General features: G+C 45.3%; 2 protein-coding genes across 5 annotated transcripts in view; one reads left to right on the plus strand and one right to left on the minus strand.

Moving 5' to 3' along the window:
- The window catches only part of RPLP1 (ribosomal protein lateral stalk subunit P1), a 2073-nt gene extending 349 nt beyond the window's left edge, over positions 1 to 1724 (plus strand). Inside the window, exons 2-4 of the mRNA XM_026841529.1 lie at positions 49 to 140; positions 1025 to 1142; positions 1604 to 1724. Coding sequence (XP_026697330.1) covers positions 49 to 140; positions 1025 to 1142; positions 1604 to 1683 — 290 coding nt within the window. The 3' untranslated portion in view covers positions 1684 to 1724. The remainder of the gene's footprint in view (positions 1 to 48; positions 141 to 1024; positions 1143 to 1603) is intronic.
- Positions 1725 to 2947: 1223 nt separating this feature from the next.
- PTK2 (protein tyrosine kinase 2) overlaps positions 2948 to 21669 on the minus strand; it is a 206922-nt gene continuing 188200 nt past the window's right edge. For 3 of the 4 annotated variants that reach the window (XM_026842588.1, XM_026842587.1, XM_026842584.1), the window contains 7 exons: positions 18187 to 18249; positions 11324 to 11363; positions 10467 to 10573; positions 7770 to 7778; positions 6349 to 6504; positions 5830 to 5910; positions 2948 to 4208 (listed from right to left, as the gene is read on the minus strand). In XM_026842588.1, coding sequence (XP_026698389.1) covers positions 3996 to 4208; positions 5830 to 5910; positions 6349 to 6504; positions 7770 to 7778; positions 10467 to 10573; positions 11324 to 11363; positions 18187 to 18249 — 669 coding nt within the window. In that variant the 3' untranslated portion in view covers positions 2948 to 3995. The remainder of the gene's footprint in view (positions 4209 to 5829; positions 5911 to 6348; positions 6505 to 7769; positions 7779 to 10466; positions 10574 to 11323; positions 11364 to 18186; positions 18250 to 21669) is intronic. The other variant, XM_026842586.1, reaches the window with a different exon arrangement.

Consider the following 21669-nt stretch of genomic DNA (forward strand, 5'->3'; position numbering starts at 1 on the left):
GGCATGGCCGGCGGGGCGGGAGGCGGCGGGGCCGGGCTGGCTGCTGAGCGCCGCTCTCGTTGCAGGAGGATAAGATCAACGCGCTCATCAAAGCGGCCGGAGTGAACGTGGAGCCGTTCTGGCCGGGCCTCTTCGCGAAGGTGGGCGAGGGGCAGCGCGGGGGGGCCCTGCGCGTCCGGGCGCTGGGAGGGGGAAGGCGGCGGCGGGAAGCGCCGGGTGCAGGCCGTAAGATCCCGGCAGGGTTTGGGTCGGAGGGACCTTTAAAGGTCGTTAGTCCAATCCCCCCCGACCGGAGCAGGGATTTCCTCAAGGAGACCGGGTTACTCAGAGCCCCGGAAGCTTGAGCTTGAATTCCCCAGGGAGGGGGCATCTACCGCCTCTCAGGGCAGCCTGGTCCTGTGTTTCTCCGCCCTCGTTTAACAAAAATTAGTATCTTCTACCTAGTCTAAATTTACCCTCTTCTTAATTTAGAACGATTACTTCTCATCCTGTCGCTACACTTATGATCAAGAATCCCTCCCCATCTTCCATGTAGCCCCTTTAAGCACTGGGAGGCCGCTATAAAGTCTCCCCGGAGCCTTCTCCAGGCTGAACCCCCCCAACTCTCTCAGCCTGTCCTCACAGGGGAGCTGCTCCAGTCCCCGGAGCATCTTCGTGGCCTCCTCTGGACCAGCTCGAGCAGGTCCACGTCCTTCTTATGCTGGGGGGCCCCAGAGCTGGACCCAGCACTGCAGGGGGGTCTCACCAGAGCGGAATAGATCACAACCAACCAGCAGCTCCTCAGCGGTGACGCCGTGAGCAATAGACCCTTACAAATTCAGCTTTGAAACGCTACCTTTAACGAATGTAAAGAGCACTGAGTTATGGTGACTCCTCCGGTGGGAGTGAAGCAGCCCGCTGGTCTGTCACGCTGCAGTTCCACCACCGCCCTCATGCCGTGACGGAGCGGGTGCGCAGGGCTGGAGCCAAGCTGCCCTGCCCGCCCGGTGTTAACGAGGCTTGTCCTGCTGCTGCTTGTCCCTAGGCTCTGGCCAACATCGACATCGGAAGCCTGATCTGTAACGTGGGAGCTGGTGGCGGTGGCGCTCCAGCTGCAGCCGCTCCTGCGGGCGGCGCTGCACCCGCGGGCGGGGCTGCCCCTGGTAAGTGGGATCTCGGGTTGCATCTTCTGCTGGAAGAAACACTTGGTTAATTTAACAAAGCTACTCCTCAGCTTGAGAGTCAGCCTGGCTCTTCCTCTTGCAATGTTAATGTGATCTGTGCTTCACAATATGCATGTGGATGTTCTAGAGCAAACCAGACCCTCACCTTTAGAAATCTGGAGTCAGGGTACAGGATTAGTGTTACCTCAGAGTTAAGGCTGATCTTCCTGTGTATCATCAGGATCTCTTTAAAGTTTTTTTAACTTTGATACAAATTAATTTGGAAGGCACAAACCCACTTTTCTAGTAGCAGAGATACTAGTCTCAGGGTTGTCAGTTTATTAGGATTGCTTGGGTCTTGCTTCTTGATGTCATTTCACTGTGTGTGAAATCTGTTGTGGCAAGTGACTCTTATGAGCTGATAAAAATGTTAAAAACCTGATTCCTTTCTCCTTTTCTAGCTGAGGAGAAGAAAGAAGAGGAAAAGAAGGAAGAATCAGAGGAATCTGATGATGACATGGGCTTTGGTCTTTTTGACTAATTAGTTTTGTACCTGTCTGTAATAAAGACCAATTACTTGTACTCTTGTCTCTTAGTTGAAGCTGGCGAAGGGGAGAGGATGAAGGACGGCTGGGTTATCTGCAGGGATGAACTGCTGGCATTGCATGTTAATCTAGAGCTTTCTTTGTCCTTCATGCTTAACCCAGGCCTAGCACAGTGACAGCTGCAGCTCCAAGCTGTGCTCAGAGCACAGGAACAGAGGGTCGAAATGCAGTTGGTGAGCACGGGATGTGTGACAGCTGCTGCTTGTGCTCATGCTTAGCAGAAATGCTGTGACTTGGCTTGGTTGAAGCTGCAGTGGGTCTTGTTAATGGTTGAGCTGCAGTGCAGCCTCTGTCATCCTGGGCAGTTTCTAGTACCAGGTAGTTTCACCTGTGCAGGGACTGGGCGTTTCACAGCTGAGGACAGTTGAGCTGAAAAGTGGGGAAAATGCTGCAATTCTCAGGTAAAAGCCCTTGCTGGAAGCTAAAGCAGGGATATTACTTATTCATGAGTAGTTAAAATTTAAAAGCAGATTGAGTCTTGCAGTGCTGGGCACCAAGCCCAGGCTGTATAAGGTGGGTATTATTTTTGCTTTTCCAGGAAAAAAAGGAGCATCTCTGAAAACTGCTTTGAAGGGTGGGTGTGGAAGATTGAAAGGAGTAAGTCAAAAAGTGTTATTTCTAAAATAACTCCCGAACAGGACTTTTCCAGAGCAACTGAACGAGGAAATCTTTCAAATGTATAAAGCATTAAATGAAAATTGTACATGAGTGGAACGATGCAACTGTGTAAGGAGGGCTCCAGCGTTAAGCAGGAGGGTTGTTCCACAAGGAGACCAAAAATTGACACTCTGCCCTGCCCCATCTTCCCACAAAAGGAGCTCGGGCACCTGAGGAAGAATTTAGTTAGTCCATGCAAGCCCCTGCTGCTGCTCCCAAAACAGTTTGTGCAAACCACTCAACTGCTGCATTCCCCCACCCCTTGAAGAAACCTTCCCTAGGAAAATGATTTAATTTAGAAGTCTAAAGGAGTGACACAAGGTACTCGCATAGATGCTAACACTGACATGTTCCCTGTGCTCCACAGCTGGAAGAAAAACTGCTTTGTGGAAAACTGCTGAAATCTTGGCTTTTCTCCTTAAACACTTAATGTTGCTCCTTAAGTCCTGCGTGAGTAAATTCTGAAAAGCTTGCCAAGCACAGAGAGAAGTTTTGGGTGGTTTGTTCTGCAGTTCACATGCCCATGAAATAATACAATCAGAATGTCACTGGTAACACCTTTTTAATAGGTCAAAGTAACTGTACAGTTCATTATATTCTTCCTGAGAATAATTTATATCCCTTAACAGCAAAAAGGGAGTGTGGTTTTTTTATTTTAACAGAACAGATGGCATAACTGGAAAACCAAGGAAAATCTAATTACACTGCTCTACTGTAACTCCTCCCAGGCAAGATAGACAAAAGGATGGGTTAGTTAACTACAGTGGGTTTAAAATATTCAACATGGCTTTAATCTGTCTTTATAAATTATATAAAAATGGGGGACATGAATGGTTACGGAACTCCTCTAAATGCAGCTCTGAATTGCTCTGGTACAAAGCAGCATTTTTGCTTCCAAGGAAAACAACATTGCTACAAAAGAACTGGCACGTTATTCTGGTGAAAAAGATGAGAGTTTTCAGTTGTGTTCTACAGCTAGTTCCAAACAAATGCTTCACACATTCACATAAAAGTAAAAGGCAGGAAGATGAAGAGGGCTTTAGTTTGTCTTGAAATGACTGAAGTCTTGAAAATATAGCTTTTTATTCTTTCTCTGTAAATTGTGATTAGCATATTGCGACGTAAGTGTTCTAATAAAAAAATTCCAGTCTGGATAGTTCATATACTGTGGGCAAGAATTCTCAGCCCTGAGGTTTCCCCGAATTCTTCACAATATCTTTCTCTCCACGCTGCTCCATCGAGTTTTGGCTCCGAGACCGTAACTCTGTGGCAGCTCTAGGCTGAGCGTGGCCCATGCCACAGCATAAAACTGAACTGCGCTTCTGTAGCCGCCATTGCCCGAGGATTTCTGTACAAACTTCATCGTGTGATAATGCCGCTCTCTGAATCCCAGACCAGCTTGGCTTTATGATAAAAACACGGTTAAACTTTTGTAATGAGAGAGAACCAGCAGCGGTCAGTCAGGTCTGCTGAAGCAAGAGGCGCTGGAAAGCCAGGACTACACTGGGTTAATCCTCACTGCTGGTGGAAGGTGAAGTAACACCCTTTTGCAAGCAGAATTCTTCGGCTGATGAACCTCTTCCCTCAGTACTTAGTGCGGTCTGGACTGACTGATCATTTTCAGTCTGGCTTGATCAATAACATCCAGCAAGTTTTTGGCATCCACAGCCAAAGCGTGAGCAGCTGTCAGCATCTGCTTTTTGTACTCCTGCTGCAGACTGGTCATGACATACTGCTGGGCCAGTTTCATCTTGTTAATGAGGTCGGCCAAGTCTGAGTTCAGCAGCTTCTGAGCCATCTCGATCTGGAACAGGAATCACAGAATCATGTAGGTTGGAAAAGACCTTGAAGCTCCTCCAGTCCAACCATGAACCTCACCCTGACTGTTCCCAACTCCCCCAGATCCCTCAGCGCTGGGTCAGCCTGACTCTTCAACCCCTCCAGGGATGGGGACTCCCCCCTGCCCTGGGCAGCCCATTCCAACGCCCAACAACCCCTTCTGCACAGAAATCCTTCCTCAGAGCCAGCCTGACCCTGCCCTGGGCAGCTTGAGGCCATTCCCTCGGGGCCTGGCGCTGGGGCCTTGGCTCCAGAGACTCATCCCCCCTCTCTGCCCCCTCCTGGCAGGGAGTTGCCGAGGGCCAGGAGGTCTCCCCTCAGCCTCCTCTTCTCCAGACTGAACCCCCCAGTTCCCCCAGCCGCTCCCCAGCAGACCTGTGCTCCAGACCCTGCCCCAGCTCCGTTGCCCTTCTCTGGCCACGCTCGAGTCATTCAATGGCCTTTTTGGGGTGAGGGGCCCAGAACTGAACACAGGAATCGAGGGGCGGCCTCACCAGTGTTGAGTACAGGGCTCAGATCCCTTCCCTGGGCACACTGCTGGCTCCTGTTGAGCCGGCTGTCAATCACCCCCCAGGTCCCTCTCTGACTGGCAGCTCTCAGGCTGCTCAGGAAGGTTCAGTGTTGAGCTGCACTCACAGCAGTGCTACTGCACAGTAACTGCGCTCCCACCCCGCCTCAGCAGACCCTGCCATCCCTGATGGAGCTGGGGCCGTTTTTGCCTGCACCACGTGGGGCAGATGGAATTTTGGCACGGGGTGCTTGACAGCATGTCCCTGTGTCTGCTGTTAAACAGCACCACCAAGCCCAATGGCTAAGAGTGGATTTTAGCCCATGTCTTAAGAGTTAACACCTTGTTACAGGTTTACAGGTCCCTACTGTCATCTTTTCATTACTATTATTAAAGTAGCTCTAAAGCATAAAAGTAGGTCTAAAAAAATAAGATGGCGGTCAAGAAGGCAGACACAGGTTACTTAACAGAACCACAAAGCTAAGTCAGGATGATTCTCTGAGCTGGCACTTAACCATTCTGCAGGTTTCTCATTATCAAACTGATTTTCTGGAGGAAAAACCTTAAACTGAGGCTCTGGAGGAAAGTGTTTTTACTCCTGCCTAACAAACTTCACTGGAAGATCTCAGTTCCTTCTCATCCAGAACTAGGTTACTACAGGATGCCTTCTCATCAAAACCTTGCAGCTGCACCCAGCTACGCTCCGCCACCTGTTTAATGACTGTGTGTGAGCGGCGGTTTAATGAAAGATTGTGCTTGCACTTAAGAATTAACTCCCAGATGCATCAGAATGCTGGTTTTGTGTAAGCACAGATAACGGGTTTTATGTCAACTTCCTAGGGCTGTGTGCTCTACACTCCTCCATTATACCCAGTTCGAACATCTTCACTTAAGTCCATACAAGCCTGTTTCCATGCAGCAACTCTAATAAAATTTATTTCATGTAGAATTATAACGCCAGACTGCTGAGTGAACCAAAATGTCTGCATCTGTGAAGGAGAGTGAGCCAACACCTGTCCTGGCTGGGGCTAACCTCAAAGGGAGTGACTGAGCAGTAGGTGAGTGCAGCTCCACGTACCTCTCTGTGGGTGCTTGCAGGAAGCACTGGGAGGGTCTCGTCTACTGTTGCCAGTAAGGTTCTTAGTGCCAAACCGACCTCCTAAGAAAAAATAAGATTTAGGAAATAAACTTCAAAAACGTAGAATGAACGGAGGGGAGAACTGTAGGAGTTCAGGAAGCAACAGATACACTGAATTCCTCGTCTGGATAAAAAGGGAGTTCTTGGATGAGAGACTTCAAAATTCCACCTGCAATTCTGTGTTTCACCACCAAAACAAGATGCCAAAGGGTTAAAAAAAAACAAGGAGAAGATTGTGCACAACTCCCTGCCCCTGGATAAGCACAGGCAAGCTGGGGAATAAAAGCACCCTTGCCCACAATACTGTTAACAGTATCCAAAGCTCCAGCCCTCTGACCACCAGTTAACCTGCTCTGCAAACACAAAAAACTTTTCTCCTTCCAAACCTTCAAAAAGTTTTTCCTGCGCCACTCATTCGAGAGAGAAAAAAAAGGCTGATTTGAGGAACTGGCTCCGTACCTTTACCATGGGTACGTACTCCTCCGGTGGGGCGGGCTGTATTTTACTGGACATTTCTATAACGGCTTTCACCAGCCCGGTGACGTTCTCGTAGACTTTGTCGTTGGAGCGGTCCAGGTTGGCTGTAGGGGGAGGGCTGATTTCCTGCGGCTGAATCTGGAAGCAGAGAGGGGTTGTTTAACCTCCTGTCCCCAGCAGATGGGGCTCAGCAGCTTCCCAACAGCCGTCGTATTCGCAACAGCTCCCCCCGCCCCGGTCCCCTGTCCTGGCTCAGCACGCTCACTCCTGCACCTGAAGGTTTCCTTTAGTTCTTCTGACTGAACCTGATCTGTGAAATGACACTGGGGAATTTTTACCAGGATTTCCCTGAAGAGCTTCCTGTATAACTCCCACAGTAAGAGAGGAGAATAATTTGAGGAACGAGTACAGGGTACTTGACACGTCTAAGTGGTTCACTACTGATCGACAAGTTCCTCTGCTAAGGCAACAGGTAGCAGGTCTCTTGTTCCAGAAAGTTGTTTTGTGCTCCAAAACAACGTCAGGGTACACAGTTAACATACTGATAGAGTAAAAAGACAATATTGCAGTACATACTACGGTTTTGTTAGTGAAAATTCACAGCAGATCAACAAAAATGGTGTCACCAGCACAGGTGAGAAGTACCAAATGTTTTCATACTGTTTGTTTCCAACAGATCAGAAAAAAATCCTGATAGGTTAAAAATCATGTAGTCCTTACTCAAGCAAAACTTTCATTGAGTCAGATCTGTCTAGAATTGAATCCCCGACAGACTGAAAAAATCCTGGACCAGAAAAGAAACAAACTGAAAACTTCCTCTGTGAGGTCCTCAGTGCCTCTGCTCCTGAACGGCAGAACTACAAGCACCCCTGTTCCCTGCAGCTCTTCACTGCCTCGGGATGCCCAAGCGACCACTCAGTGAGAGCAGAAGGATAAAAAAAATTGCTTATTTCCTCCTGGTCACACAGCAGCTGTCTGCCCTGTCGATGTGAGATGACTCATGGCATTTCAGCCCACCACACTGGGTTACTACAGGTTCTTACAACTGGTCCTAGCTACAGAGATGTTTCACTGGAAGCACCTGAGATACTACTACCCTGATGAAACTGTAAAATACTTGGATGAAACTTTGTCTAAGGAAGGCGTGCAGGATTTAGCGCATGGTGATTCCATTTTGTTGCATTTCACTAAGTAGGTACTGGCAGCTATTACAGAGATTCAGTCTAGTGCAAAGATCAGAAAATACCTCAGGAAAAAGACCACTGTAATTGCCTCAATCACCAGTGAAAGGCTGTGATTCTAATTGTTTTAGCAATTGAGAAGTTAAAACAGTCATCTGGCAAAGTCACATGCAAAGACATTTTGGAATAGGGCACGTACACACACGCTCACGCACTGCTTACCCTCCATGGCTATGGTTGAGCAGAATGTGGGGGAAGGTTAAAGAAATTTACCAAAAGAAGGGAAAAAAGAAAAACAATATTAATAAAACTCAGCAGGAAAAAAATAAAAAAACAAACCAAACCCAAAACATGTGTAGCAATAAGAGACCAGTTAAAAAGCCTGCAACGAAAACGCATCCTCAACAGTATGGGCAGTCATTCGTGTTAGCTCGTGGTCCCTTGGTTACAGAGGCACCTGCTGTGTGCCCGTGTGGGAGGTGGAAGTGTTTGCCATGCACCCGTGCGTGCTCCTCACCGAACACAGGGCGAAGAGATCATGCAAAGCTTGACAGGAGCAAGCCAGTCTGGCGAGCAGCAGAGTGGTAAACGGAGTAGAGGGCCCCGCACCGGTGGGAAACAACACGACCTGTGCAACCCCAGCCCCTTCACACAATCAAGAGATGTCAGAAAATGTTGTATTCATCTTGAAGCTTTTTTTTTTTTTTCTATAGAAAAGTCACGATAGGAAATACATGGTCATTAACCGGGCAGCTCCTGTTTGTGACGACTAATCCCAGTTGTGGCTAAGAACTACCCAGGACTCTTTCTCGATGGATTATTCCCAACCCACTGAATTCCTACAGCCAGGCCCTAACATTTCAACGGTACCAGCATCTGCATTTCTTAACACTCTTTTTTTTTTTTTTTTGTTTAGACCCAACATCAACACTATTGCTCTGCAGACTATAAGGTCACACATTTCTCTGTGTGGACTGGCTGATTTTACTCCAGCAAGTAACAGAAAAACATGTATTTCCTGGTGCATGCCCTGAAGACTCCTGAGCACACACAGTTCAAATCCTTTTTATTTTTTAATTCTGCAGAAAAGGGAGGCTGAAATAAACCCTAAAAGCCTCTTCAGTTTAGGACTGCAGACATTAACAGAGCTATATGCTATCAACAAATAACGGGCTGTTTTCTTGAAGGGGTGTAAACTAATCTGATTTCAAGAAAGTCTTGACAGAAAAAAAGGACTCAGCCCTTCTTCTCTACTGAAGAATCTATTTAGTACACAAATCTTGTTCACTTGTTATTAATGATGACTGCTCAGGTTGGTTTGTTGTCAAAAGGATGTATTTCAGAAAACATTTTTCATGTTCCAGTATCAGCATTTAGACAGGAAATTTTAGAGAAGCCAAGTTTAGTAACACATCTGTTACTGCTTTTTGACATTTTCTGAGGCTTGGCAGCTTGAGAAGCACTGGCATCAGTTTATAATAAATAATGCTGCTCAAATTTGCCACTGCTGTCTATTTACACTGATGCTTAAATATTCCTGTAATCCCAGAAGAAGAGAGCAAGATTGAGACAGGCAGGCAGTGGCTGAGATTGATTTGTGCTCAACGTACTGCTCTGATGGCAAGTTTTGAATCCACAGTCAGATGAAGTGGATTTTTTCTGTATTTTCTTAAACCACCTAAAATAAGTGTCACTTATCACAACAGCTGTGTCTACCACAACATGCTTTCCTGATCTTTACTACAGGCTTGGCAGGGCTTAGATTAGCCAGAGGTTCTCCTTCCATGAGGAGCTGTACTAGCACTAGTGGTACTATGCAGGGATTGCCCCGGCGTATCTGCAGAAGCCTGTGCTCTAATGCAGACCCTGTCTTTCTCCCCTCAGGAAATAGCTGGAGCACAAATCCATCACCTCTCTGGGAGGTACTGATGGCAACAACAAACAGCATGGGACCAGCAGCAGGAGTGATCCTGCTTTAACACTCTGGTCAGCAATACCACTGTCAGAGCAGCAGCCTTCGTGGAGGTGCACCTGTGTAGCTGCAAAGGTTGTGAAATAATAAAACGGCGATGTGTATAGATCAGCCGCATTTCTGTTCGAGTATCAGTGAGAGAATTCCCAACCACTATTGTATCTAGCTGCTGGAAACTGCTAGCATCAGAAATAGCTCCACTGATTCCTCTCAGGAGGCCCTGAGGTCACTCAGGTTTGTGTTTTCTGAAGATCGGAAAGATATCGGAGTCCCAAAGGCAGGAAACAACACCTAGAGGCAGGATTTTAGAAGTGACTGACATGCTAAGGAGCAGTTCCATGGACACCAACTGCGACAGGGGACAGGACACTGTTTCACAGCACCCTGCAGCATCTCTCTGCTAGAAAACTGTAAAGTTTCATTTCTGGCTTTATTGCCTATTTACTGGAGATGAAATATATTAGAAGTATCTCAGTCACGGGTCAGACTCTTCCCTTGTTCCCCAGAGCTAGTAGGGTTTCTGGAGCCTTGGTGCTGCAAGCAAGAGTTTTTTGGAGCATCACAGTTCAGACACGTCTCAATTCTCTGTGGCTGAGGACAGGACCTCGGTACTACCCGAGCACCTGTGAACCCTGGGTGTGCTCCTTCCTGCTTAACAAAGCTGCTGAGCAGGGAGGCTGAGTCCATACCGGAGAGCTCACATGCTCTTGAAACTAGAAGTAAGCTTCTCGGTGACAAACATGTTGAATCACATGGAGGATATGATCCTACCAGTTAACTCCCCAGTTCCCTGGAGACCTGCCAGCGTGTGTCTGCCCCATGACAACATTTACTTGGGAAGTTTAGTCGCTTTTGCTTTCCACGGTCTCTACTTCAGGAACAGCAAACTATCTTAGAATGGTAACTAATTTTCCGAAGCGTATTTCACGTGACACTGAGAAATGTACCTTCACGCCTTCGTTGTAGCTGTCCACAGGGCTGTTCAGGCTTGCAAGGCTGCCCAAATGGCTGGGGGCTCCAGGGCGGGGAGGCTTCTTTGGCGGAGCTGCATGATCTGGTTAACACAACGATTTGCATTTTAGAGGACCAATATATCAGGTGTACCCGCATAAATTTGGTCTGCCAACACTACAAAGGCTACCTGTGATTTACTGTATTAGCAAAGGAGATGTACATCTTTATGTGTCTTAAAGTAAATCCGTTCTTTTAGGAGCTACACTTCAATCTCTATTTCTACTCAAGAAATGCAGACAGCAAAGGTTGTGGAATTCATCAGGTTCTCCCATGATTATGAGAACATTGCTGTCTTAGTAAGGTACTTCAGAAATCCCTTTGTGGGGCAACTGCTACTCATCTCAGTACACCAACTCCAGATTGGAGAGGTACTCACCCCGTAGAAGCACAGCTGAGTGCCACACACGTTGCTTATTTCTGGGAAGATTGGACTTCTTCATGGCAGAAATCCTGGGTGTGATTCACTTTGAGACTGAGAAACTTAAATTTCGGTGTCTACTTTTGTTTTACATGTCTGAACTCCACACATAGTTAAGTCCTACACAGTGACTCAGCTTCCTCTAGACACTTCCCGCCTGTTGATGAAACACTTTCTTGGCTTTGCTGACTACATCTTTGGGGACTGCACGGGTAATTTAAACCCACCGTGCACTGAAACATCTATGTGTCGTTATCTGGAACTGAATCCATCCCTTGTATGAAAATACTGGCATAAACCTTTGTTCACTACTACTGCCAGGTGACTTGTAACGAAGGGTTCAAGATGACAGAATATAAATTTACTTCTTACCTGGTTTACCCACGGGTTGATATATGTGCTGGTTACCAGCCTATAAAATAAAATGTACATTTAGACTAGTTATTACAGTGCTCACAACTTTCATCAGTACAATTTCAAATAGTGAGAGCAGCCAGTTCTAAGCACATTTCTCAACGGTTAAAATCACATCCCTATTCACCATCATTAGCTAAGCGCCTAAGTAGAGGTATGTTATTTATAGAAAAAGAAAAGAATTTTCATTGATTCTGCATCACTTGTGAGAGCCCTGGCCTCTACGTTAGAGTTTATCCTTCACTATTAATCAAACGTGGTGGTGTGTTCATGATCGGTTTCAGCCTGTATTCGGAGATCGAGGTGTAGGAGTCATGGTGATGACTTCTGAAGAAGCAATGGCATTGCAGCAATCAGAAAAGTAAGGTATTTCTGACTGCGGAATGGTTTCCTTAATGGTAACGGATTTCTAAGCCGGTTTACTTTTTGGTTTTGCCGCGAAGCTCTTAGGGTCAATTTGCTTATTCATCTGGAAGTATTTAATAGTAGACTGAAGTGACTTTCCTCGGGAGCTATATTTATACATCCTTCACGCCAACCTCAGCCGCCGAGGCGAGCAGCTCCGGGGCCGGCACGATGGGGGATTCCTGCGCCGGGGAACTGCGGGGAGCGGAGAGACCCGGCGGCCGCTAGGGGGCGGCACGGGCCCGGCTGGGCAGCCCGGCAGCGGTGGCGTGTCGGGGCTCCGCACCCGCCGGGCTGCGGCAGCTCCGCAGGCAGAGCTCCGGGGGAACACGCTGCCCCCGGTGCCGGGCCGCAGGGGGGGCCCTGCTCTCCTCCAGCGCCGGCCGGCAGCGGTGAGCGCGGCTGTGGGAGCTGCGCCCGGGGAGAGGAGCTCCTCCGCTCAGGGACAGAGCTCCGGGAGGGGCAGCAGGTGAGGGGGTCAGGGACAGCGAGAGGGGGACAGGCTGCGGGAACTGCACCTGCCTGCCCGCGACAGGCCGGCGGCACACGGAGGATCCCTTATCCTCTCCCCGCCCGGCAGAACGCGGGGACTTCAGGGACAGGGGACAGCGGTGACAAGCCCCTGCCCGGACCCCCCCACCCCCCCAGAGGTGCCCTCGGATAACCGGTACAAGGCTCTGCAAGTGAACAAAACACCGCTTCCATGAAGAAAAAATGTCTCCTACGACAATGAGACTCCTGTGGAGAACAGAACACCCAACGTGCAGACTGGACCCACCTCTAAATGAAGTCTGCTGCCTCCCTGGGGTCCAGGATAAAGATTTGAAGAGAAAACTTCCTACCCCGGTATGGCCCTTGGATTATTATCCATTAGTGATTTTTCACATAGGGAGTGATGAAGTTGCAGTAAGAAGTTTGAGGGAATCAAAAGAGATTTCAGGGCCTTAGGACACTTGGTTAAGGGATCAGGAGCAGAAGTAGTATTCTCTATCCTTCCAGTTGCAGGGAGTGATGAAGGAAGAAACAGGATGATGCAGCTGACCAATACCTGTCTCCATAACTGGTGGCACCAGCAGAATTTTGGGTTTTTTCATCACGTGTCTACACAACACCAAGTCTGCTGGCGACTGACAGGGTACACCTGTCTCAAAGGGGAAAAAGGACCTTTGCACAGGAGTTAGCAGGGCTGACTGAAAGAGCTTTAAACTAGATCTGAAGGGAGAAAGGGATAAAACCAGGCTCACTAGATAAGCCTGGGGGCAGCAGACTAATGTCTGAGGGACAGTGTGCTAGGTTAACGGTTGGACTGGATGATCTTCAAGGTCCTTACCAACCTAGATGATTCTGTGACTCTGTGCTAGCGAGGTCCTTGGTCTGCTCCACGATGTGCTGAGTACACCGGAGCACATCTGAACTGTTTTTGTATTAACGCACACAGCATGAGGAGTAAACAAGAGGAGCTAGAAGCTTTGGCCTGGTCCTAGAGCTACAACATCACTGGCACAAGTGGAAGCTGGTGGGATGAGTCCTGGGACCGATGTGCCATGGTGGATGGTTACAGGCTCTTCAGGAGGGACAGGCAGGGCAGGTGAGGTGGGGGGTGCTGCTGTATGTAAGGGAGGGGTTGGACTGTATGGTGCTTACAGTTGGCGATGACACGGTCAAGAGCTTCTGGGTAAGGACAAAGGAGAAAGCAAATAAAGCAGATGTTGCTGTGGGAGTCTACTCAGCCAGGTGTGAGACTCCCCAGCCAGGCAGCACGATGGCACCAATGAATTATTCTACAAGGAATTAAGGGATGTCTCTGTATCAGCTGCCCTGGTCCTTATGGGTGGTTTTAACTTCCCAGACACCAACTGGGAATATCACAGAGTCGTCACAAACATGTCCAGGAAACTTCTGAGGCCTGCTGAAGATAACTTCTTGGTGTGGGTACTAAGGGAGCTGACTAGAAAAGGTGCCCTTCCTGGATTTGTTCTTTGTAAACAAAGAGGGACTTGTGGGTGAAGTGGTGACTGCTGGCTGTCTTGGTCACAGTGACCACAAAGTAGTTGAGTTTCAAAGCACTGGAGAGAGGAGCAAGACTGTGACCCTGGATATGGGGAGAGCAGGCTCTGGGCTGCTGAAGGAGCTGGTTAGGAAGGTCCTCTGGGAATCTGCTTTGGAAGGTATCGGGGTCCATGAATGTTGGTCACTTTTTAAGAGCCACCTCTTAAGAGCACAGGAGCAGACAATTCCAAAGTGTTGGGAGTCAAGCAAGTGGGACAAAGCCAGCTTGGCTGAGCAAGGGATCTTCTTCTAGAACTTAGGTAGAATAGTGTACTGATATTGGAAGCAAGGACAGGCAACATGGGAGGACTACAGATGCTGTTTGCCACTTGTAGGGAGAGAATCTGTGTGGCTAAAGCTTGATTAGAGTTCAAGCTGGCCAGCACTCTTGAAGGAAAACAAAAAGGGCTTTTTAAAATACATTAACAGCAAAAGGAGCATCAGAGATAACACTGGTTCGTTGCTTGATGAGGTTGGACACCTCACAAATAGGGACACAGACGAAGTGGAGAGGTTTAATGCCACCTTCGCCTCTGTCTTCAGCACTGATACGGGGCCCTGGGACCCCCAGAGCCCTGTGCTGGAGGACTGGGGGGATGATAAACTCCCAGCTGACTCTGAACTTGTTCAAGACTTGCTGCTCCAGCTGGATGAAGGCAAGTCTATGGAGCCTGTTGGGATTCATCCCAGGGTACCGAAAGACCTGGCCGATGTTATTGTGGGGCCTCTCTCTCTTTTTCAGTGGTCTTTAGGAGTCTGGAGAGGTCACAGATGACTGGAAGCTGGCAAATATTGTCCCTGTTTTCAAGAAGAGTAGGAAGACCTGGTAATTACAGGCCTGTCAGTCTCACTTCAGTGCCTGGTAAAATTATGGAGAAGGTTATTCTGGGAATTATTGAAAAACACCTCAGAAACAACAGAGTCACTGGTCACAGCCAGCACAGACTCACAAGGGGAAAGTCCTGCTTAACCAATTTAGTTTCCTTTTATGACAAGGTCACTAATCCATCCATCTGACCAACTGAATTCGAGCAGGGAGTTGGACTCAACGATTCTTATAGGTCCCTTCCAACTTGAGATATTCTGTGATTCTATGGAAGATGGAAATCTGCTCACAGCCAAATTAATACTCTACAACAACTTGCAGTTGTCATGTCATAAAAAACCCTTACAATCCCAACAGTCACATTTCATGCAAGCATATCTGTATAAAGGAGTTTCCATTGCAAAGTAAAAACACTGAAGGCAGTTAGAATTTAATAGGTCTAGTACTGAAGCATCTCAAAAAGAAATTTATAAAATAACGACCATTTTCTGCAAAGTCGGAATACTTTTCGTCAGACCTAAGGAAGCTGCTTTTTCAACACTTTGAAGATGACATTCAGACTGCTTCTGGTTCACTTTTAGTGGGATGAAAACACAGAATATTTGCTTCAATTCACCTTCAGTTCTGGATAATGCTATCACATAAATCACCACGTAAGAATGTTAATTCATTAACTTTCTTTTCTGACCTTTTAAAGCAACTGGTTTGAACATCTCACATTCTCTGTTTTCAGAAACACACCCAGGTAACAGGGATAATAGCAGTACACTTACTATTTATTCCCTAGCTTCTAACTCCACTGCCACCTCACTTCAGTGCTAGACAACTGTGAGAATACCAAGCACCTTGCCCAACAGTACCTAGAAAGTTTGCAGGAGATCCTCTGAACTGAACTTCTGAGCAGCTCATGCCTTCACAACTGACTCATCTTTCCATTAACAAACTGGAGGGATACTCCAGTAGTTCAGTATTTATTCAAAGCTTCAGCCTAACTTTTTTAGAAATTCACGTTATGGTTTTAAAATTACAGGCAGATCCGACAATGGCTCCTATGGCCAAGGTTGCCTGAGGCCTGCTTTCAGCTGCTCAAAACTTGGCCAAATTTTAACTGCATGAACTGAAAATTCCCACACTAACTCTCTACTTCAAGCTAATTTCTATCAGTTTACAATGGAAAACTGGCAAGAAGAACAACTTTCAGAAAGTTAAGGGTGCAAAAGAATGTATTGTATAGGGAGAAATACGAAGTTATCTTAAGTTTCACAGAGGATATTCCATCAACTTAATGATTTAGAGCAGAAATGTGATAGCTAGAAATAAATGAGCATGTTTGTCCTGCCTACTCCAAGTCTGCAACCACAGACTTGAAAAAAAAAACCAACAAAAAACCCAAAAAAACAAACTTCGCTTTCAGGAGCCATGAGTAGAAATCAAAGATTTCAAGCCCTGAAAGTATTCTGCTGCCAACAAATACCTCCGAAACCCACTGGCTGATCATCTCACACACTACCCTACGGCCATCCTCTATAGCTAGAAAAAACATCTGCTTTCTGCCAGCACCATCAGTCATGTCATTAACTTTGATTTCTGTTGTTAAACCTAAATATTTCAAATCTAATAACCCTGGGAGAGAGAAGGGAGGAAGAGAGAAAGGAAACTAAAATTCCACTAAAACAATTCTTGCATATTTACTTCCAGAAAATTGCATATTAAAAATATATGTCAAAACAATCTGCACAAAATTATACAGCCATGTGCTCATCAGTTGGGAACTACTAAATGCATGTGATAACTGTTCATTTGTACCGTCCTATCCAAGAACAGGATTGTGTATTACTTCTCCTCCCTCCCAGTGTCCCTGAACAGGAATCAGAGCCTCTGTGCTTTCTGCTCTACACCCTTCCAAGTGCCACAACAACTAATCAAAGAAAAAGTTATTTTGTGGGGAAGATGTAAATGACTTCAGTGAACTGGATTCTGTCCTCATGATTGAAATCTCTGTGTAATGCCAGGCAATTATTTAATCCTAGTTTCTCCTAGAAAAGACCACCGCCTATTTCTTATCATTTTGAGAAATTGAGATTGACTCAGAGAAGTAACAAACATTTCCCACTGCAAATGAAGTCAGAGTTAAGTTCTGAAGGTATTAAGAAGTATAAAAATGCAAAATCAAATTCTGCAACTAGAAATTGAGTTATTAAGAATTAGAGTCTCTTTTAAAACTCATTTAGTTAATGACCACTGTGTGTTTTCTTCATGCTCTTTCAAATGGGGTGTGAAACTGTGGTACCTTGTCTGGCACGACAGAACTACCCCTACAAGCAATTTGGGATCTGGGTGTTGTATTTTTTATTCTAACCCCAGGCAGTCAGGCTGCAATCAAGCAGCAGTCAGAGAAACTATCTGGCTGCAAGAAGCTGTAGTTTAAACCCATTGCCACCAAGAGCCACCTCAATCAAACCTCTGGCATGACTTCAAAATCTCCCAGTTAACTCAAAGCATCTTCAGGAGTAGCACAAAATGCAGTGATACTTTACTTGCTCCTACATAAAGAGGCAAAATAGCAAAGACATAGCAATAGCTAATAGTCTTCTCCAATTTCATGGAAAAAAATTCAGCAGCTTCCAGACATGGATGTCTCTAGAGACCATGCTGCAGTGTGTCATTAATATACTCACTCATGATTGTATTTTGGCTGCAATTGCAGGAAGAGTCCCTAAATTCTTAGGTAGTGAGGAAATACCGAAGCCAAACTAGGAGTTTGCAATCACATCCCAAATGAACTAGGCAAGTGAATTCAGAATATTAACTTCAAACACTTTAAAGGTGATCTCTGGGGACAAATAGTAGATGAAGCATCAGGTTTCTATCATTAACAGTCCCTCGCCTAACCCCCCCTTCAATAAGGACGATTCAGACTCCAATGGCAATTAAACAATTGGAGAGACGTTTTTAGCTAAACAGACAGCAGTTAAGCCAGTAAGAAAGAATACCACAGCTGCAGCTGTTGTCTGGCAATAAATGAATGGCTGTGGGGTTTATTCCATTTGTTTCATAGCGGATCATTTACCCCAAACAGATTTCTGGGTAATACAGCAGTAACATTTACATTCCTTGTAAGAAAACCCTTCAGATATTTAAAACAACCAAAAAAGTTATTTTAATCCTGCTTCCTGTTGACAGAACTTTCAGAAAACTATCCACATTTTTAAATAAAAGGCCCTATTATACAGCACGTGAACATTTAACAATTATTGCAACATATCTGTGGAAACATTTTTGTATTTGTTTCAATAGCAGCTTCAAGGGGGAAAAAACCTACAACAAACCCCAAATCCCCTAAACTGATGCATGAACAAATTTGCCACGGCTGCTGTTCCCACAGAATCTGAGCCTCTTGGAAAGTTGTAGAACCATGTAATAATAGTGGAAACATTTAGCAAAAACTTTAAATCACCTCTCATATTCAAGACAGCGTACAGCATGTTCTACCAGGGAACAGGAGAAAGTTGGGAGATGAAAAGATCCCACACATACTTACTGGACCCTGGAGACCTCCATCCTCTCGGTCGATGCTGCTTCGGGAAAGCCGCACGTCGGGTTTCTAAAACGAAAATTAAAAGATTTCATTCCGTACTCTGCTTACCGATTCATGCGACCTAAGCTTAAAATCATTTTTAAAGACAGGAAAATACTGTTAAAAAATTCACACTGACAAATACAGATGTCATTTTATTCCAGTCTATACACCCCCGCTGCTGCAACTATGCGCGTCTGCAACTGGAGCTACTGAAACTCCTGGCAGCCCTCTCCACTGCTTCTCAACCACCCGTTCTCAGCGCATGTGTAAAAATGCTTATTATAAATATTGATAGTACCATTTCCCTAACACAACATTGGAAAACCTGCATTTTAATTTTTTTCAAAGGCAGCAAAAGTTGTGTTGGGTGTTTTTGTTTTTTTTTTTTTTTAAATAACTGCTTCCCAACAGCAAAATTTAAACCACGGGATGAGAAACGCTGCGCATTAATTCCCACTTCCTGCCGGAGGACAGCTTATATGTACTTGGCTCCCTCTCCAAGTCTGCAAACGGGGCCAATTACTGGAGCTCTTTAAACACTGCATTTGGATACAGAGAGCTAATAAAGACATCCAGATGCACTATTCTCCTGATACAAGCAACAAATGTATTTCTCTTTTATGTACTTGAAGCGAGGTATAGGAATCTAGGGCTTGGTTGCTTAAAGTAAAAAAGACCACACCGATTTTTTTCCACACATTTTTCTCATCTCTCCAGCAAATCCAGGTATGTTACACTTATTCTTCAAGAACAATGCTAATTACATGGAAAGGCAAAGGAAGAGTGGATGTGAAACAAAGGTAAACACTGATGTGAAGACACAAGTTCAGCAAAATTGAGAGTGGTTTTCTACTGCACTAATGCTGGTACATAAAACCAGAGAGGATCTTTATCTGATTATTCTATTCACTCTTCTACTAGATGAGATGAGGAATTAATGAAAATGGATAAAATGCTTATCTACATCAATGTAAATACAACTTCCTTCATATATCTGTATACATATATATATATACACACATAAAATGGGACACACACGGCATGAGAAGGAAAATTTTTTATTTAGAGAAATGTAGGCGTGTGAATACTGTCTGTAACTAAACCAACCCCATGTTCTTTCAGGGTCAGTTTCAGGGGATAAATATATCCACTTCTTGTTTAAAGCTACTCCAGATGCCTTCTTTCTTTCTAAAAAGCACTAAAGAATAATTCCAACTCGCATATCCTGCTAATGACCCCAAAAATCCAGCAGAGCAGATGGAACTCGCAAAGATACACTAATATTGATCTTTTGTCATTAAAAATACCCCAATTGTGCTGGTGGTGTGTCAAAAGGGCTTATACTTTGGATTATCATTCATTCTTTGCAGACTGAGGCACAGTCAGAAACAGTCGCTGCCTGAAAGAACGTGCAGATTAAAAATAGACAAATCATACTAGACAGGGAAATATTTAACCCCATCTTAAACAGGAAGAACTGAAGCGATTTCCCCATGTTTCTCTAGGAATTTGTGACAAATTTTATGATGAAACTTACCACTGTCAAATCTCCAGTTTATTCCCTTTATTATGATGAAGGATCTTTTTCTGATTAAAGTCTCACTTGATATGGGTATGTTAGATACTTCATTAGATTCCTAAAGTCATGATTCTCATGTTTTTAAGCTAAAGCAAATAGCTATCCTTGTTTAACTAAGCATACAACTAACTACATTTCGGTTGCACTGATGTTCACAATTTCCTTTCGTATCACGTTCTTTTCTAGCCAAGGAAGTGGCCAAAGTATTTGGAAATAGTCAAAGACGGTTTTATCACAGGGGTCTTTGCATCTTTAACAATTTGTGATTGCAGAAATGCACTGCAAACCAGGCTCCAAAGATAATGAAATATCGAGCACTTTCAAAGAGCCAGAAGCACAAAAATACACACTAGTCCAACTAACAGATTTTTTTTTTCTAGTATTGCAAGAAAAAAGTTAAATTAACAGATTAACAGACATCTCCTCCCCTCCTTGTCTAACAAGGTCCTCCCTTTCATCATCTAAACCCTCTAAATGTCCGATTCTACCTCCTCACATCACAGCAACAATTCAATTACCCACTGCAAAGGTGCAGTGCATGATGTCCTGAAGTCCACTGACACACATGAGCAGTACAAAACCACCTAGCTGCAGTCTAAATTACATTATTAACTTGACGAACACACAGCGCCAACAAAAATACAGGCTGCTGACCAGCCTGATGCAAAAGCGAAGCCATGGAAGGCACTGGCATCTCCAAGAACTTGATCTGAAAATGAAGATACCAAACACCAACAGGTAATAGCAAGCCAGAGGGTCCACGGGCAGTCTGTACAGCTGCACAACCCACCTGCGTCTTGGTGATCTGCATATTTACATCTTAGGAATAAGGACAGAAAATCCTTAGTAGTACGTAAATGCAAGGCCTTTTCAACTTCTTCAAACGTTTTCCTCCTTCTGCCCCATCAAAACTTGGATAGTTAGGAACACGAGGAACAACAGAGAAATTTCAACACACTTTTGTGTCCAACGACTAAGAAGAGGCCCAATTACATTTCTAGTGACTTGAGTGTGCTCCAATAAATTCTAACAACTCCCGCTTTAGTAAATATTAGTTATTTGTGAAGATATGGAAATTTCAAAAGACAAACTCTTTTCCAGTAAAGACAAACTATGGAAATTTCAAAAGACAAACTCTTTTACAGTAAAGGTGGTATCTGAGATCAAACTCCCATTGTATTTTGAAATATTTAGCAGCAATTCTTACGCTTCTACAATGGAAAGAGCTTTCATTTTAGCTCCTCATGCTGAATTTCGTATCAATGCATTACTGAATTTTTAATACTTGAGATGCTTCAGATGTGTTTAATGCAATATTCTTTAGGTCAAAAATAAGCCTCACACCAAAACTGACCTGTTCTGTACTTTACACACCATTTCACAGCCCCAAAGCACCCTCTTCTATCTTTCCAGTCCCTGCTACGGCCCTGTACCTCCACGGCAGCCCTCAAAACCAGCAAAGACTCCTCCAAGTGATTCTCCCATCCTGGTACTGGGTGTACCAGTAGATAACAGAGCCTCTTGGCTGGACAGGGAAGGATCCTGCCCTGAGAGGCACCGAAAGGGGCTAGAAACTGAGTGGTGCTCTGCACATGTGCATTTATGGAGAACACTTCTGGCACTTGTTGGAGCACAATCGTACTGAGGGTGTATATACAACAGGAAGATGAGCTGGAGTGGGGAAAACCCTCAAGACATCCACTTGGTTGTGAAGCTCCCAGGTTGAATGTAGCTAGTAAGACTGTGTATCTACAAAGGCTTTGCTTTACACTCCTGTGCAGCATAAGACTGTTTCAGAAAATGAAGCCTTTGGGAAACTGGAGATTTATGATTTAGCTTTACCTGAAAAATTTGCCATCTGTGAG

Source organism: Athene cunicularia (assembly GCF_003259725.1).
Source record: "Athene cunicularia isolate RWA chromosome 2 unlocalized genomic scaffold, athCun1 chr2_part1, whole genome shotgun sequence".
In the NCBI taxonomy this organism is placed as follows: Eukaryota; Metazoa; Chordata; class Aves; order Strigiformes; family Strigidae; genus Athene; species Athene cunicularia.